Genomic DNA, 14,548 nt, shown 5'->3' on the forward strand with positions numbered 1-14,548 from the left:
GTCTAAATATTCGGTTTTTTCTACCTACAAAATAGTCAGCAGAACGTGATAAAGTCCAACTCCTCGTGTTTAACTCACCAATAAAGAGATCCCCTCCTTTGCCCAGAGAAAATCAACATCTCTCCAAGGCAGGTAAGTTTCAGTCCCACCCGCCGAAGCCCCGGAAGGATTTCGGTTGGGCTCGGTTGGGTTTCTGGGTCCCCACGGACGCTCCCCCGCCCAAGCCACCGCCGGCGGGGGCCCGGTGGGTGCAGTCGGTGGTGCCGTCACGAAGCAGCTTCCCGGCGTCAGCTTGGCCATGACGGCGACAGGCTCCGAGCACATCCCGCCTCTCCTCGCCTCTCCTTCCCCCCAAGATGGAGGAGCCGCCTTCAGCCCGCTCCGCACGGGGAGCGGCCGTTCCGCTCCGGCCCCGCCGCAGCGTGAGCCAAAGGCTTCCTCCGGAGCCTCTCACGGAGCCGCCGCCTCCTCTGGACCGGGCCAGACCGTGCCGTACCCGCACCCCGCTGCTCCCCGGGGAACCAAACCAGCCCCCCCCCACTCCCGAGCCGCTCCGGCCGCCCGCCCGCCTCCATTTTATAGCGAACCCAAAGGCAGCCAGGACACCTCTCCCGCGACCTCCCTGCCACAGCGGCGGCCCCGCTCCCACTCTCCCCCCGACCCGGTGCTCCCCCACCCGCCTCCCGCACTCACCGCGAGCAGGGAAGGGGGGCTCTCGCCGCGGCCGCCGAGGGTCTCAGCCGCGCCGCGCCGCCATTTCCTCCTCGCTCCGCGGCAGCGCTGGGCGGGGCCGCCCCGCCCCCGCCACCATCGACACCGAGATGGCGGCGGCGGGGCCAGAGCGCCGCCCTTGGCGCGGGACTCCTGGAGGACCCGGCGGTGCCGCCCTCAGCGCCATGGCCACCGCTCCTGGGGGCTGCTGGTGCTCATACGGGACCCTCAGCGCCATGGCCACCGCTCCTGGGGGCTGCTGGTGCTCATACGGGACCCTCAGCGCCATGGCCACCGCTCCTGGGGGCTGCTGGTGCTCATACGGGACCCTCAGCGCCATGGCGGCCGCTCCTCACGGCGTGGCGCCTGTCCCCATTCTGCGCTCGCTCCCCGCGCCCCTCAGGGCTCCCTTTAGGCCCGTTCCCGTTTCTCTGCTCGCAAACCCGAGCTGATCCTGGGAACGGCAGCTTTGGCCATGATTCGTGAGGGTGGACGGGCAGCGGAGGAACATGGCAGAGGAGCCAAGCTGCTGCTGCACAGCCACCTGCTCACAGCAGCTGTGCTCCCCACCTGTGCACATACCACTGGGATTTGGTTGGGTTTTCTGTTCCACTCACACTGTTTGGCAAATTGCTGTTGTAATGCCTTCCTCTGGCACCAAGTTACTGAGTGCTGGGAGTGAAATGTTCCCTGAATCTACTCATCCAACACCTCCACAGGAAACATCCTTCCTCAGTGAATAAACTACTCAAAAACCACTGCAGGATCCAAGCTGCAACAAATAGCTACAGAGAAGTAACTTCCATTTACGCCTTGAATTTCTTCTGTCACTTTTTGGGACACTGGCACCCAGAAACATCCACACCTGACAGTCACTGAGGGATCCCAAGGAGTACAGAAGACCCCCAGCACCATACAGAGACTCCTGACCTGATAACCTGAAGAGAATTTAGACAGCTGAAGGCGTGAGGTTTGGCTCTTTGATTACCCTGATCCTGCATGTTTTTCCTCATGGGTTGAATAACACAGGTTTCAGGTGGATTCCAGGTAGATACAGAGATTAAGGAATGAAAGCATGAGTTTTAAAAAAAACCTACCTAGAAATAATTCCACAGAATTACAGGATTCTGTCAAGTAAATTGATTACATCTTTTAGGAGTCTATTCATGAGACTTCTAGTGGCAAAAGCTCAGGATAATGCTGGAAAACCTGCTATTAGCATAGTCAGCCTCTTTCTCCAGCTGGGCAGTTTTAATACTTCACCCAAGAATACCAAGAGGTAAAAAAAACACAACAGAGTCCTGTGCAAAAGTACAAAACACCTCAATTACAGGCAAGCAGGAATTCAGATTTTGTTCTGCAGCTACAGAGCTGCAATAAATGAAATCACATGGAGGGGAAATACCTTAGGGTTTGGTAGATCAAGCTGCTCTGTGATTTATGCTCTGGGAAAAGCTAATAAGATGTTTTTAATGGATAAATTTAGCATCTAGGGAGTGCTCAAAACCAGGAATTACACACCAACAGAGAGGGACCAGGCAAAACAAGGAATTGCACAGCAGCAGTGAATGGGAGATGCCTGCCATAAGGAATCCTACAGTGAAACAGGTATTAAATTCCTCTTACACACAATTAGTAAGAGGTTTAAACCTCTTCAACATAATGGTGATTCAATCTGCACCCCCAGCAGTGCCACCTGAGCACACTACACTGTCAACCACAAAACCTCTACATCTTTGTGTTAAAGCCAGTCAGAGGATCTACCTTTGCTGACTAAACATGTGTCACCTTCATCAACAGCACACTTTAATTCTTTCCCCGCCTCATTGTCTTCCTAATTATTTTCCTGTTACAGCCTAATTTCCTTTAATTTGGGGAATTTACTCATGGGTTACTGGTCTGAATCCTTATCATTCTGGCAGCAAAGCAGGAGCAGCATTTTTGGTTATGAGTTTTGTTTCAGTTTAGGGCTTCTCTCCTGTAACATGCTGATAATTTGTTGCTGGTTTCAAATGAAAACTCTGCTGGGAAATCCTAGCAGGGATTAATAACCATCAATCAGCTTCTAAAACAGTCTAATAAGCACCTTACCTGTCTTTCCTCCTTAGACACCAGAGAAGCTTATGTTGAGATACCTACAAATCCCTCAGCACTAACTCTCCTTAAAACTTTTTTCCACTTCATTCCAAAACCTTTTGGGTGGTCAGTGCACTGACTTTCCTCTGCACCTGACGCATCTTATATATGCCTTGGACTTCCCTAATTAATGGTGGTTTTTAACTCTGTGTTTCTAAAATTGGCCTCACTTATATTTGTAGTGTCTCACACAAGGATTGCTACGTGTGACCCATAAAACCTTGTGACAGACACTAAGACATCACTGTTGTGTGGCACAATGCCCCCAGATCTGCAATGTCAGGTCTCACCCACCTTCCCCTTAACCACTGTTTGAAGATGCACAACCCTTAAATATAAATACAACTTATTTTATGTTCATTCCTTCCCTCAGTTCTCTGCCACTGATTGCTCTGAGTGAGCCAATTACAGCAGCCAGGAAAAAACTGAAGATAAGAATCAGCCCATGAAAAGAGCATAGATGAAAACAAACAAGCAATTCCTTTTCCCTCCTCAGTCTCTGTCGATTTTGTTGTATTTAGCAGATAATTAATACATTTAAGTCAGAAGAGACTACTTTCTGTTGGCTGTGCTCCAACTTTACCTTTTTTTCTTTTAGCGGAAAAAGGCCTCTGTCCTCAGAGCTCTACACATCACAAAATAGACATGTCAGGTGTCAAGGTAATGCCTCTTCAGGATTCTTGATTGTCCAAGGCTCCTGGTATTTATTTTCCAAAAAGACTAGATGAACATAGAGAAATACTTTAATGAGGGTTAATCATGTTCATATAAATAAAGTAAACCCTTTCTTTACCAGCTGGGGCAAACTTGCAGAATTTCCCTGCTCTCTAATTCTAGGTAAATTCCTTCCCTTCGATATAAGCATTTTTGTGACTTCTCCTGGAATTAGTGACTTTAGTTTGGAATTCACTCCATGTAACTCCAAATATTAGTCATCAAAACACCTTTTTGAAATTAGGATTTAAAAAATTCTAATTCATGTAAAAAAAAATTATCTATAAACTGCACCTACAGTTATTTAAGTTTCTTTTAATCTCAATTTTGTCATCTTGCCCCCCAAAAATCCAACTTTTCATGTTACTACTGCCCTCATCACAGTAAGATTCTTGTACGACTATGGCATATGGAAGCCAATTTTGGGATAATTTCCCAAGAGCAAAGTAGTCATGCATTTTAATCCAACATGGGAGTCACAGGAGTATCCTGTAAGGTTTTCCCTGAGGCATAGAAGAAAGGGTTTTTTCTAACTTTTGGGAGAATTACAAAGGTTTTTAAAAGAAGAGAGTATTTGGTGCTAGGAAAAGAGAGAATTATGTAGGAAACCTTTACATCTGCATTGTTGCATAGCTTTAGATCTTATATATTATTATATATATAATAAATAATAAATAAATAAATTTATTATTTATTAATTAATTATTATTAATTAATATAATTTATAAATAATATATAATATAATATAATACATATAATATAATATAATATAATATAATATAATATAATATAATATAATATAATATAATATATTAAATAATATATTAATTAATTATTAATATTTATTAATTTATTAATATAATAAATAAATAAATTTATTACTCAAGATACTGCTCAATTCCCCTTACATGCAGAATTTTCATTGTACTCAGAGCATTAGTAGGGGGGAAAAAAAGGGTTTTTTTAGGGGGAAAAAAAGGAGAAAAAAAGGGAAAAAAGGAAATCAAGATTTCCATCCCTGGCAGTGTTCCAGGCCAGGTTGGACTGGGCTTGGAGCAACCTCATCACATGGAATGTGTCCTCACTCTCTGTCAGTTTGAAGCTTATTATTTCTTTTCCTACCACTGTGGTTCCTGATGAAATGCAGCTGGCCATGATACTCTGGATAGAATCAGGACTTAAGACTTTGTGTATCTATTCCAACTCGGGATATTCTATGGTTCTAATAAATTATTTATTACATTGTAAGTTTCCTCTGTTTCACCGTAAGCACCGTTGTAATGAAAGTGAGTTGTTGAGCCTGGGCTTCATTACATTTACAAAATCAAGAGTAAAAAGTGTACAACTATGTCCATATTCCACATCTGTGTGAATGAAATTACATTTTCCTGAGGAGTATCATTTGCAGCGTTTCACACGGACAAGTGTACATTTTAAGCCTTAATTTAAATGCATTTTAAATGCACAAATCGAGGTTTTGTTGCAAAATTTGGAATATGTAAAATTTTCTGAAGGGAGGATGTTCTTTGAAGTTTTGGAGAAGTTAACATTCTTCTTGGTAAGAAGAATGTACCAATGATAGCAGACACAAAGAATGCAGAATTCATGGGCCACAAGGCCATCTGGCAGAATTCCAAGATAAGGAAGACACTAATAAAGCCAATTCGGCAATTGTTCTGCTCCAACTAGGTTAAAGGTAATTAGGGCAGGGGCAGATCGTGACCACTGATGGATCCAAACTGAGCATGCGGATTAATCAACTTGTAGCCAATGAACACTAACTCAGTTGCTAAAATATATAAATAGTAAGAAATGTTGATAGTTGGTGTACCGGCTTTGTGGATTTGCCACCCAGCACCCATTTGTGCACAGAACTGTAAATAAATACCTCGACTCTATGTGTGGATTGCCTTCTAGTTCACCGGGTGCAAGAACCTATTTTGGCAACATTGTGTTCCTGCTTTTTCTGCAGTGACCTATAAACCCCGGATTGGGTTCATCAACACCTCAGCAGCCACTAGGCGTTTGGACAGAGACCATCAATCCTCAGCCACGACAGTACCCCGCCCAGCCGAGCAACACACGTGGAAACTGCCGGGGCTGCACAGGGATATCGCAGGCCGTGCCTGCCCGTTTCCCTGGCAGGTGGTGGGGCCGTAGCTCCCACGGCCGCTCCCGACAACCACTGCTCGCACCGGCCCCCCTGTGTCCGCGCACGAGCCGCCGCCTCACACGGCGGTTCCTGCGCCCCTCGCGCCGAGCACGGCCCGGATCAGCCTCTGCCTCCGCTGCTCGCGACCGGGCCGGCGGTCCGTGGCGTGAGGCGAGCGGGGAGCGGACGCGCAAGGCAGGCGGAGGAGGCGGGCGCGTCCCTCAGGGCTCCGTGTCCGCCATGGCCGCCGTGGCCGCCCCCGCCGCCTCAGCGCTGCCCCGGCTCCGCTCCGCGGTCGCGTGTTCTCGCCCGCTCCCCACGCGCTGATTGGCCGCGAGCGCCGCTCTCGCGAGACCCGCGCGCCTGCGGCCCGGCGGAGGCGGCGGAGGCCCCGCGTTCGTGCGTCGGAGCGGCCCTGGGCGCGCGCGGTAAGATGGCGGCGGGGGGGCCGCGCCGGCCTCGGGCCAAGGCGGGAGCGGGGCCCTCACCCTGAGCCGGACGCGCCGGCCCGGCCGGCGCTCGCCCGCCGCGGCTGCCGCGAAGGCGCCGGGCGTGTGGCGAGCGGGGCCCAGCGCTCCCGTGGCCCTGCGCCCCTGTGGCCCGCAGAGGGCCGGGCCGGGCCGGCGGGGGAAGCCGGGGCCGCAGCAAGCTGAGCCGGGCCGCAGCATCGGCCCGGGGCGGCGGGAGCCCCGATCCCCCAGCGCGGTTGCGGGCGGCGGAACGCGGGGCCGGGAGCGATCGGGGCCCGGGCGGGTCGCGCTCCCGCTGTTGGAGTTGCCGGGTGCGAGGCGGCTTCGGCCGCGGGTTAGAGAAGGGAGAACCTGTTGGAAGCGGCTCACGATGAGGAGTCGCGCTGCCGCTCGTCTTGTCTGACACGGGTGGCGGTGCCTGTTGCTGTTGTTGTGGCCGCCTGCCCTCCCTTTTCGCTGCCCCCGTGGTCGTGAGTTGGAGGTAGAAATCATTAAATGCGGCTTTGGTAAAACGCTTTGCCTGCCAATCCGAACAAAAATATTGTCTAGAAAAATAGTGGAGATAACGTTTTAGTAACGCTGACAGGAGAACTTTTGGGGACAGCAAAGCTGAGCTGGTGTAAAGGTTTAAACTCTTACCCAGAGTTGTACACAGGGTAATATACCATGTACAGTTTTGTAGCTGTGCAATGTAGGGAGCTGTCCGAAGTTTTGGTGAAGATTTAATGCGGATACTGTTTACGTAGGCATTGCTGTGTTTGTCACAGTCTTCATGGCTGGCTGTCAAACTCTGATTCGCTGGTTTCACACTGTGATGCTGTATGTCCTGTGTAAATTCTATGCAAGATTTATATGGAGTGGATTTAAGAGTAAGTAGAAGAGGATGGTATTTAAATTTTTTATTCTGAGATTTCTGAAAGAAGCTTTAAAGCCTAACAAACAGATATGGAAGAGTGCAGGAATGAGGAGGAAAAAAATACAAAACTCTGGTTGAAGATTAAAGGGTCAATTTTGGCGTATTAATTTAAAAGATGTCATAGAAAAATCTAAAGATGGCAGTAACACAATTCTTACACACGTTAAACTTATTTCTTCTTGAGTCATATTGAGATGCTTTTCTTTTGTAGTTGGAGTCCAGGATGAGTTATGCAGAAAAACCTGATGAAATCACGAAAGATGAATGGATGGAAAAGCTTAATAACTTACATATCCAGAGAGCAGACATGAACCGCCTTATCATGAACTACCTTGTCACAGGTAAAAATGGGTGGTAATGCCTGGAGGCTCTTAATGTGTGTCACATACTCTATCTCTTTGGGGTAGAATATGGAACTGGATGAAGGGCTGTGAGAATTTTGTGATTGCTGTTGGCTTCTCTTAGCAAAGCCCAACTGCTCTGGTGTTCTCTTAGCTGCAGACCGACAAAGAATCAGAGACTGAGCAGTTCTCATGGAATACAGATGACATTTATGAGCCTGAACTCTCCTGCTAAATGATAGAGAAAACAAAGTGTTTTCTGCAGTGCTGTAAACATGACCTGCTTCTCCGTGATGTCCTTTTTTGTGCCATTGAAACAGCTCAAGATAAGTTGCTGTTGTTAAATAACAGTCTGAAAGCTGCAAGAACAACTATCAGAAGCAAATTTTTAACTGGGCAGAAAGATAAACTCTGAAATGGCATGATTGTCAAAATAATCTGGGACCAGAATATTAACCCCTTCAGCACAGGGCCTGCCTTTATACTTGGAACAACCCAAACCCCTCGGGAATTGTTGCTAGTAATTAGGTGCATGCCATCCCAGGAAGCTGTGCTAGGGCGGAGGCGTTTGTATCCATCTACACCCCTGTTTACACTGAGCATAGGTAAATTCTCTAGGTTGAAGGAAGAGCATCTTAGTGGGTGGTGTAAATCAGTTTTGTGTCTTATGAATGCAAGACCTGGGATTTAAAAAACTTTTATAACATTAAATACTACATAAGAAAGCAAGTTTATTTCTTCTCTGTTTTCATCTCAGAAAAACTGCTGGATCTATGTAAACATTTCTTGGGCTGGAGGACTAAGCAAAACCACCCACTTGAAAATGTGACTTTCACAATCTCATTTTGCAATAGGCACAGTGCTTTATTTAAGTATAAAACAGGCTTCCACGTTAAGAGGTATTGCACTGCAAATTGCTTCCCTGGAGAGTGAGCATACATGAGTTCAGAGTGACTTAAGCATTTACTCTTAGATGCCTGTTGGATAAATGACTTTGTATATAGAGAAGAATTTTTCACAATTTTGGGTTAATCTTTAAACTCCCAAATTGCATAAGCAACACACAAATATTTTCGTTTAAGCTGATAGGTTTTCTTCTGAAGTGTTTCATACAATACATTCTATGGGTAAAATATTCCTATTTCAGAGGGCTTTAAAGAAGCAGCAGAGAAGTTTCGGATGGAGTCTGGAATTGAACCCAGTGTGGATTTAGAGACTCTGGATGAAAGAATAAAAATCCGTGAGATGATCTTGAAAGGACAGATCCAGGAAGCCATTGCATTGATAAACAGCCTCCATCCAGAGCTGCTGGATACCAACAGATATCTCTACTTTCATTTGCAGGTGAGGACACGTGGCAAACTTTTATCTTTGTCTTAGAGTTTGCTGAGAGAATGGGAAAAGTAGTGAAGAAATTAAGGTTATGTTGGAGATTTGTGATTGAACATGGATGAAATTGTAGATGTTCTTGGCATTTTTTTGTAGCAATGGGAAATTTTGTGGCATGGTACAGGAGCCACCATATACAGTTATTAACATAATAACTTTTAGTAATCCATCTTCTCTAACCCTGTTACTCAAAAGCACCAAGTTCCCTTTTTCAGTAGATTTTGCAGCCAAATTGCTGCTCCATGTCTCACACATTGAGAAAAATTGACCTCAAACTGTCAAATTACAGATTAGCGTTTGTCTCAAATTACACACCAGTGTCTGAATCTTCCAGGCTTGAAGTAATGGAGATTTGTTAATTTGTTGGGCTAATATTGCTGTGTCTTTCGTGTGTAGCAACAGCACTTGATTGAACTGATTCGGCAGCGTGAGACAGAGGCAGCTCTGGAATTTGCTCAGACCCAATTAGCAGAACAAGGGGAGGAGAGCAGGGAATGCCTGACAGAAATGGAGCGCACGCTGGCTCTGCTTGCCTTTGATAATCCCGAAGAATCACCATTTGGAGACTTGCTGAACATGATGCAGCGACAGAAGGTAGTCCTTTCTCAAAGGGAACTGATGTCTTTTATATGTATGTTATGAAAATAAAATCTAAATATTTTTGAAATGCTTAGAAAAAACTTACATAGTGATACGCAAAAGAACAGAAGTGTTTGTTGAGCAAGATTTAAAAAAAGGGTGTTAATATATTCCAAATGTATTCAACTGCTTGGCTCTCTTCCTTGTATTCTCCAGGCTTGTAGTCTGTGGAGCTTTGTCCTGGCCATTCCTGAGGAATTAGCACACTAGGTGTGATATTCCCAGTGTCTGCATGACTTTAGCAGTGTTAATTATATGAAAACTGTCATTGAACTCCAGTTTTTCTTTTCCAGGTATGGAGTGAGGTTAATCAAGCTGTTCTAGACTATGAAAATCGTGAATCAACACCCAAGTTGGCAAAGTTACTGAAGCTACTACTGTGGGCTCAGAATGAGCTGGACCAGAAGAAAGTGAAATACCCCAAAATGACAGACCTCAGCAAGGGGACAATTGAAGAGCCCAAGTAAAACGTGTGCAGATGGACATCAAAAAATCTTAGCACTGCACAGTATACATTTATATCAGTCTGTGACTGAAATATTTTTACTACAGTACAGCACTCAATTCAGATTTTTCAATGAACATCTAATTTGAAGGGAGAAAAGTCCCTTTTAAATGCTGCAAAAACTGCATTGAAAGGCGCTGTATCTCTTTGGAAGTCTGACTTAGGCTATGCACTATAATACATTTTTAAAAAAATACAATTAAACAGGACAGGAAAAATAGCATTTTTAAAAAATCCAGAACTCAAGCTTTCTAATTGGCTGCTGATGCCTAGTTTAGTGGCCAGTGAGTTAATATGGAGTTATATTGGCAACTGTTCAGTTTAACTGTCTCCTGTTTGAAATGTGTATATAGAACAGTGAATATTTTCTACCTTTAAGTTATAGCCAGATATACATTCCCCTTAAAAGTAACTGGTCGAGTTTTCATCTATAAACTTTGCAGTAAGGTCGAACTTTTGCTTAGGAAATAGTGTACAAACTTGTAAATCATAATTTAAGGACTTTTGTTTTGTTTTTTTTTTTTCTTCCTTGTTTCTGACTTCTTGGTGCTTTATATGGTGAGAGCTATGTTCATAATGGATCAGTGACCCATCTTTTCAGGAGGAGTATTGATGAAAATAGGTTTTCTCTTAATATTCAAAAATGACCAAAATGGCCCCAGAGGCATTTGAGGGTTTTTTTTAAACAGGGGCCTTTTCCCCTTTATGTTAAATTTGCAGTGATTCCAGGTGGCTACTAAAGCTTTGAGGGCCGCTGGATGTCTGTAAGCTGAAAGACTCGTGTTAGAAAAACAAGTGGTGGGGAGAGATGCTTGTGGAGGCCTCTGATGCATCATCTTGCGCAGGATCTGCCTTCATGCTTGCTGAATAAGAATTGTAGTCTTAGAGCTACTTGGGCTGTCTTTATGCCTTGAGCTAAGCAAAGCAGGGCTGTCTAAAACCAGAAATTTGCATTTTCTCACTTCTTCCATACCTTTCTGAAGAGATGCAGTTCATCCTCATCTGTATTTGTTTACTGACTGTCCTCACTCCAGTTAGAACTATAGTTTCAATGTGAAGTCCAGACTTTCAAGTCAACAAATTGTAATCTTCTGGGTATGGGATGTTCTGGTCAAGTGATTGCAGCGCTGCACACTGGTTTATAGCCAGTGGTAGGAAGTACTAATCTTGCCAAATCTATCTCTAGATTTTTAGGTCTGTAGATCAAGTTTTGCCCAGCACAGAGCAAGCTGATGAGTGAAACATTTAACATCATGAGACACAGGCAGTTGTCACACCAGTCCCATACTGTACATAATCTAGTCTTGTATGGTAGGTATTACCCTGTAGAATGAAACTTAGTTTTCACTTAATTTTACTGGAATACTTAATGCATTAAACTGTATAAAGCTTTGCAGATACACTTGGCTTAGGGGAACTAACAAAACCTGTTACTGATTGCATTACTGTGAACACTGTTTACTTGTGTAGCTGTTTTGGGGGGGAAGCCATTGTTTGTTAAGCAGCTGTGAGAGATGCAGAGCACCAAGGTTAAGCGAGATGATGGATGAAACAAAATCATTTGTTCCCATTTCTTACTGATTGTTCTGTTCTCCACTTTGTGGCATTTGTGGTAGGGAGGTCTACAAGTTTATATATAACAAGCAAGGTATCAGTAGCCCCCCAGCTACAGCAGCAGTCTGGCTTTCCTTCACCCAGGCTGGTTATTCTAACAACAAACTTTTAACAGTTGTGGGTTTGGTTGTTTTGGGTTTTTTTTTTATTTTTTTTTTTTTTAAGTCGGTTGATGTCTGAAAACCATGTATAACTTTTAGTTTGTGAGAAACTGTATGGTTAATGTAACTTTGTTTAATAACAAACTGCAGAAACAAAACTGGAATAGCTCTAATTTCTTCATGTAGGACTGATCAGCTTTTCCTCTGTGTTCTGACACTTGTGTTGTTGAATCTCCTGTAAAGCTTCTCCTGGGTGAAGTGGAAAGTGGTTGCGGTTTTGTGGCACGATGAGCATTTTTCTCCATGAGAAATGCAGTATTATGGCCCTGGGTGAGAAGTTCACTGTCCTCCTAGAACGCTACCTTAATTCCATCAAGTATTTGGGCAATGATTGAGCATAGATTACTTGAATTTCCACTAGCTAGTTTTTTTTCCATTAAAAAATAAACACGTTTTTTAAGGGGTTTAATATAAAATTAGTCTAGATCTATTTCACTTTGTTTTTATGAACATGCCACATTGATAAGCAGCTTTAATCTGTAAAGTTTTTGGTAACTTCAAGAAGATACTCGAAAGCTATGCATTTTAGAGAAAGCATAAAGGTAGTGATATTGGTACTTCTAAGGATCTTTATATTAGTGTATATAAAATAGTTTGCATATACAAATATAATATATAATCTGTTTGAAATATTCTTGAATGGTAGGGGCTGTGAAACATATTATAATTTATGGAAATATTGTACACAGTAAACAGATGTCTCAGTACACAAATGAATTTTTGTCATATGCATGAGAATTGTCTTATTTGGTGACTACTAATGAATGGGCTTTTGTTAACCCATTTTTGTTAGATAACCACTTTAACAAATACCATTAAATTCCACTTTGATCAGTTTGCTTTAGTGTAAAAATACATATTTTGTTCCACTGAATTTAGAACAATATGAAAATAACTTTTGTAAGAAGATTTGTTCCAAACCCGATGTTGGCAGACAGGTGTGGTCATTAGAGGTGGTGCACTCATCCTCCCCCAGCCTTGCCTTTGGTGAAAGCAAATAAGACTTTTTCATTCATGCCATGTATGTGGAGAAGCTGGATTGTAAAATATCCTGTCTTATACCTCTGCAGAAAGGCTGCATAGCAGGTGTGTTTTGATTAGGCTACAAATCTCCCTCCTTTTCCCAAAGCCATCACCTCCCTGTAACTGTCTGTGCTGTTCCCGTGTTTTGTTTCTGCCTGTCAAATCTAAGCTGAGCTGTGGCTGCTTCTGTTGTACCAAGGAGGGATTTTGGAAGGGTGGGGGTTCACAGACTTCCCTGAAGATAAAATTGTGGTGGTACTTGGAGAAATACTTACTGAACTGTTTAATTTTATATAGCTGGAAAAGCAGAGGCTGCTGCACAGAAACTTAACAGCAGTTTTGAGTAAAGCATTTACTCTGAAGACTTTTGAAGAGGCAAACATACACCTTTAAGCCAGGTGAAGTACCTCTCTCTAAGATGATTTAATTGAAACACTTTCAGCTTCTTCCACCCACATTAAGGATAAATTGAAAAGAATTCTGCCTCCTTTCCACTCCTTGTGAGTACAGGAAAAGCCACTACATTATTCCAGGATGATTTTATTGTTTTTAAATTGTAAAATTTATGCTTTGTATGCTTGAGTATAAGCTTAAAGGCATTACTTAAAAAAATCCTTGACTAGCTGAGTGTTGTTGGACTTATTTCAAACCACCTTGTGTCCAAGTGGGTTACAAAGCTCATTAAATGGAGTTGGATCCCTGTGTGTTGTGTCTTCACGGGAAACGGGGCTGCTGCTGTCAGCCACGGCTGAGAGCATCCTTGAGAGCCAGAATAGAACAGGATATGGAGTCCTCTTTGCCCTAAATCTGCCTTGAGGCTACAGGTTCTGACCTGCACTGTAGCTCTCTCTTCCCTCCAGAAGCGACATCGTGTCAGGAATTGTTTCTGCTCTGCTGTCCTTAACAAAAAGGGAAGAGGAGGGTTTGTAGCTTTTGTGTGAGAATGTCCCCAGCCCTGCTCGGTGCTTGGAGTGCTCAGCTGAGCAGAGACAGAACACAAAGCTCATGAACAGCACCCTCAAAACCATTTGTACTACTGCATGGGCACCTTGAGGTGCTACAAACTATTCCTTTCTACTCCTCTCCTGCTTTCACCTGATTAAGTTAAGCACAGAGTTGATCAAACCACTGGTGGGCTGCAGGTTGATGTTTTCAAGCACCTCAGATGAGAAGGCCCTGCGTGTTTTCGTGTTCTTAATGAAGATGACAACATGATTGCAACAATAGTTACATGAGCATTCCAACAATATCCCGCTACCTTATCTCACCTGGATCAATTGCTGTAAGGAAGTTGTTCATTTACAAACAGGCTGTTCGCCAACTTCTCTGAAAATTTGCTTTTTTTCAGTGTATTGCTGCCTAGTAATTTTGTTGAGTTGGATTATTTGGCAGTAGAAACCCACAGGTGTTTTCTTTATTGTGTGGAGAAGTTGCATTGAAACTGCTCTGGGTTGTGGAACTTTGAAGCTGTAGTCACTGTCCTGTCAGGAGACAGCAGTTGTCCTTCATGGAACGTATGAGCCTATTGCTCCTTTCACACCCTTTCAGGATTTGATCCTAATGTGTGTTTAACTTCATAAAATCTTCAAAAAATTCAACCATTGTATGGATAAACTATAGGGATAGTAAATGTCAGGTCAAATATCAACCCAATAAACTTTTGTTTGGTTTAATCTTCTGACAGGTTAAGCTGAACACAGGAAAAATGAGAGGAGCTTGTGTTTTTGTGTAAGATTATTTTCTTTAGTTAGCACCTGTCCTCTGAGCTGATTCCATT

General features: G+C 43.9%; 2 protein-coding genes and 1 long non-coding RNA gene across 6 annotated transcripts in view; 2 read left to right on the top strand and 1 right to left on the bottom strand.

Moving 5' to 3' along the window:
* DIDO1 (death inducer-obliterator 1) overlaps positions 1-6,046 on the bottom strand; it is a 53,724-nt gene extending 47,678 nt beyond the window's left edge. Inside the window, exons 1-2 of one of the 3 annotated variants that reach the window (XM_086852773.1) lie at positions 5,450-6,046; positions 3,431-3,567 (exon numbers count right to left, since the gene is read on the bottom strand). The gene's annotated coding sequence lies outside the window, so the exon portion shown is untranslated. Of the gene's footprint in view, positions 1-78; positions 650-693; positions 921-3,430; positions 3,568-5,449 lie in introns of those variants that run through there. The other 2 variants (XM_086852774.1, XM_086852775.1) reach the window with 2 other exon arrangements.
* Positions 813-3,453, top strand: LOC147650138 (uncharacterized). The gene is made up of 4 exons (XR_015276954.1): positions 813-893; positions 944-1,681; positions 2,198-2,319; positions 3,221-3,453. It is a non-coding gene; the product is annotated as an uncharacterized LOC147650138 (long non-coding RNA).
* On the top strand, positions 5,564-13,473 carry GID8 (GID complex subunit 8 homolog). 2 transcript variants are annotated; one of them, XM_086852780.1, is made up of 5 exons: positions 5,564-6,141; positions 7,311-7,440; positions 8,588-8,784; positions 9,226-9,423; positions 9,762-13,473. In XM_086852780.1, exons 2-5 carry the CDS (start codon positions 7,323-7,325, stop codon positions 9,933-9,935), a joined length of 687 nt encoding a protein of 228 aa, XP_086708906.1. In that variant the 5' UTR covers positions 5,564-6,141; positions 7,311-7,322; the 3' UTR covers positions 9,936-13,473. The 2 variants fall into 2 exon arrangements, with proteins under 2 accessions (XP_086708906.1, XP_023801961.1); XM_023946193.2 differs by having other exon boundaries at positions 6,130-6,664.
* Positions 13,474-14,548: the final 1,075 nt, after the last annotated feature.

This window comes from Cyanistes caeruleus, chromosome 16, assembly GCF_971803275.1.
Source record: "Cyanistes caeruleus chromosome 16, bCyaCae1.hap1.1, whole genome shotgun sequence".
Classification (NCBI taxonomy): Eukaryota; Metazoa; Chordata; class Aves; order Passeriformes; family Paridae; genus Cyanistes; species Cyanistes caeruleus.

Excerpts from the sequence above, each read along its gene's own strand:
- GID8 (XM_086852780.1), top strand. The coding sequence starts at position 7,323 with ATGAGTTATGCAGAAAAACCTGATGAAATCACGAAAGATGAATGGATG. Across the intron at positions 7,441-8,587 it reads CATGAACTACCTTGTCACAG|AGGGCTTTAAAGAAGCAGCA; the intron begins GTAAAAATGGGT and ends TTCCTATTTCAG. Across the intron at positions 8,785-9,225 it reads ATCTCTACTTTCATTTGCAG|CAACAGCACTTGATTGAACT; the intron begins GTGAGGACACGT and ends TTTCGTGTGTAG.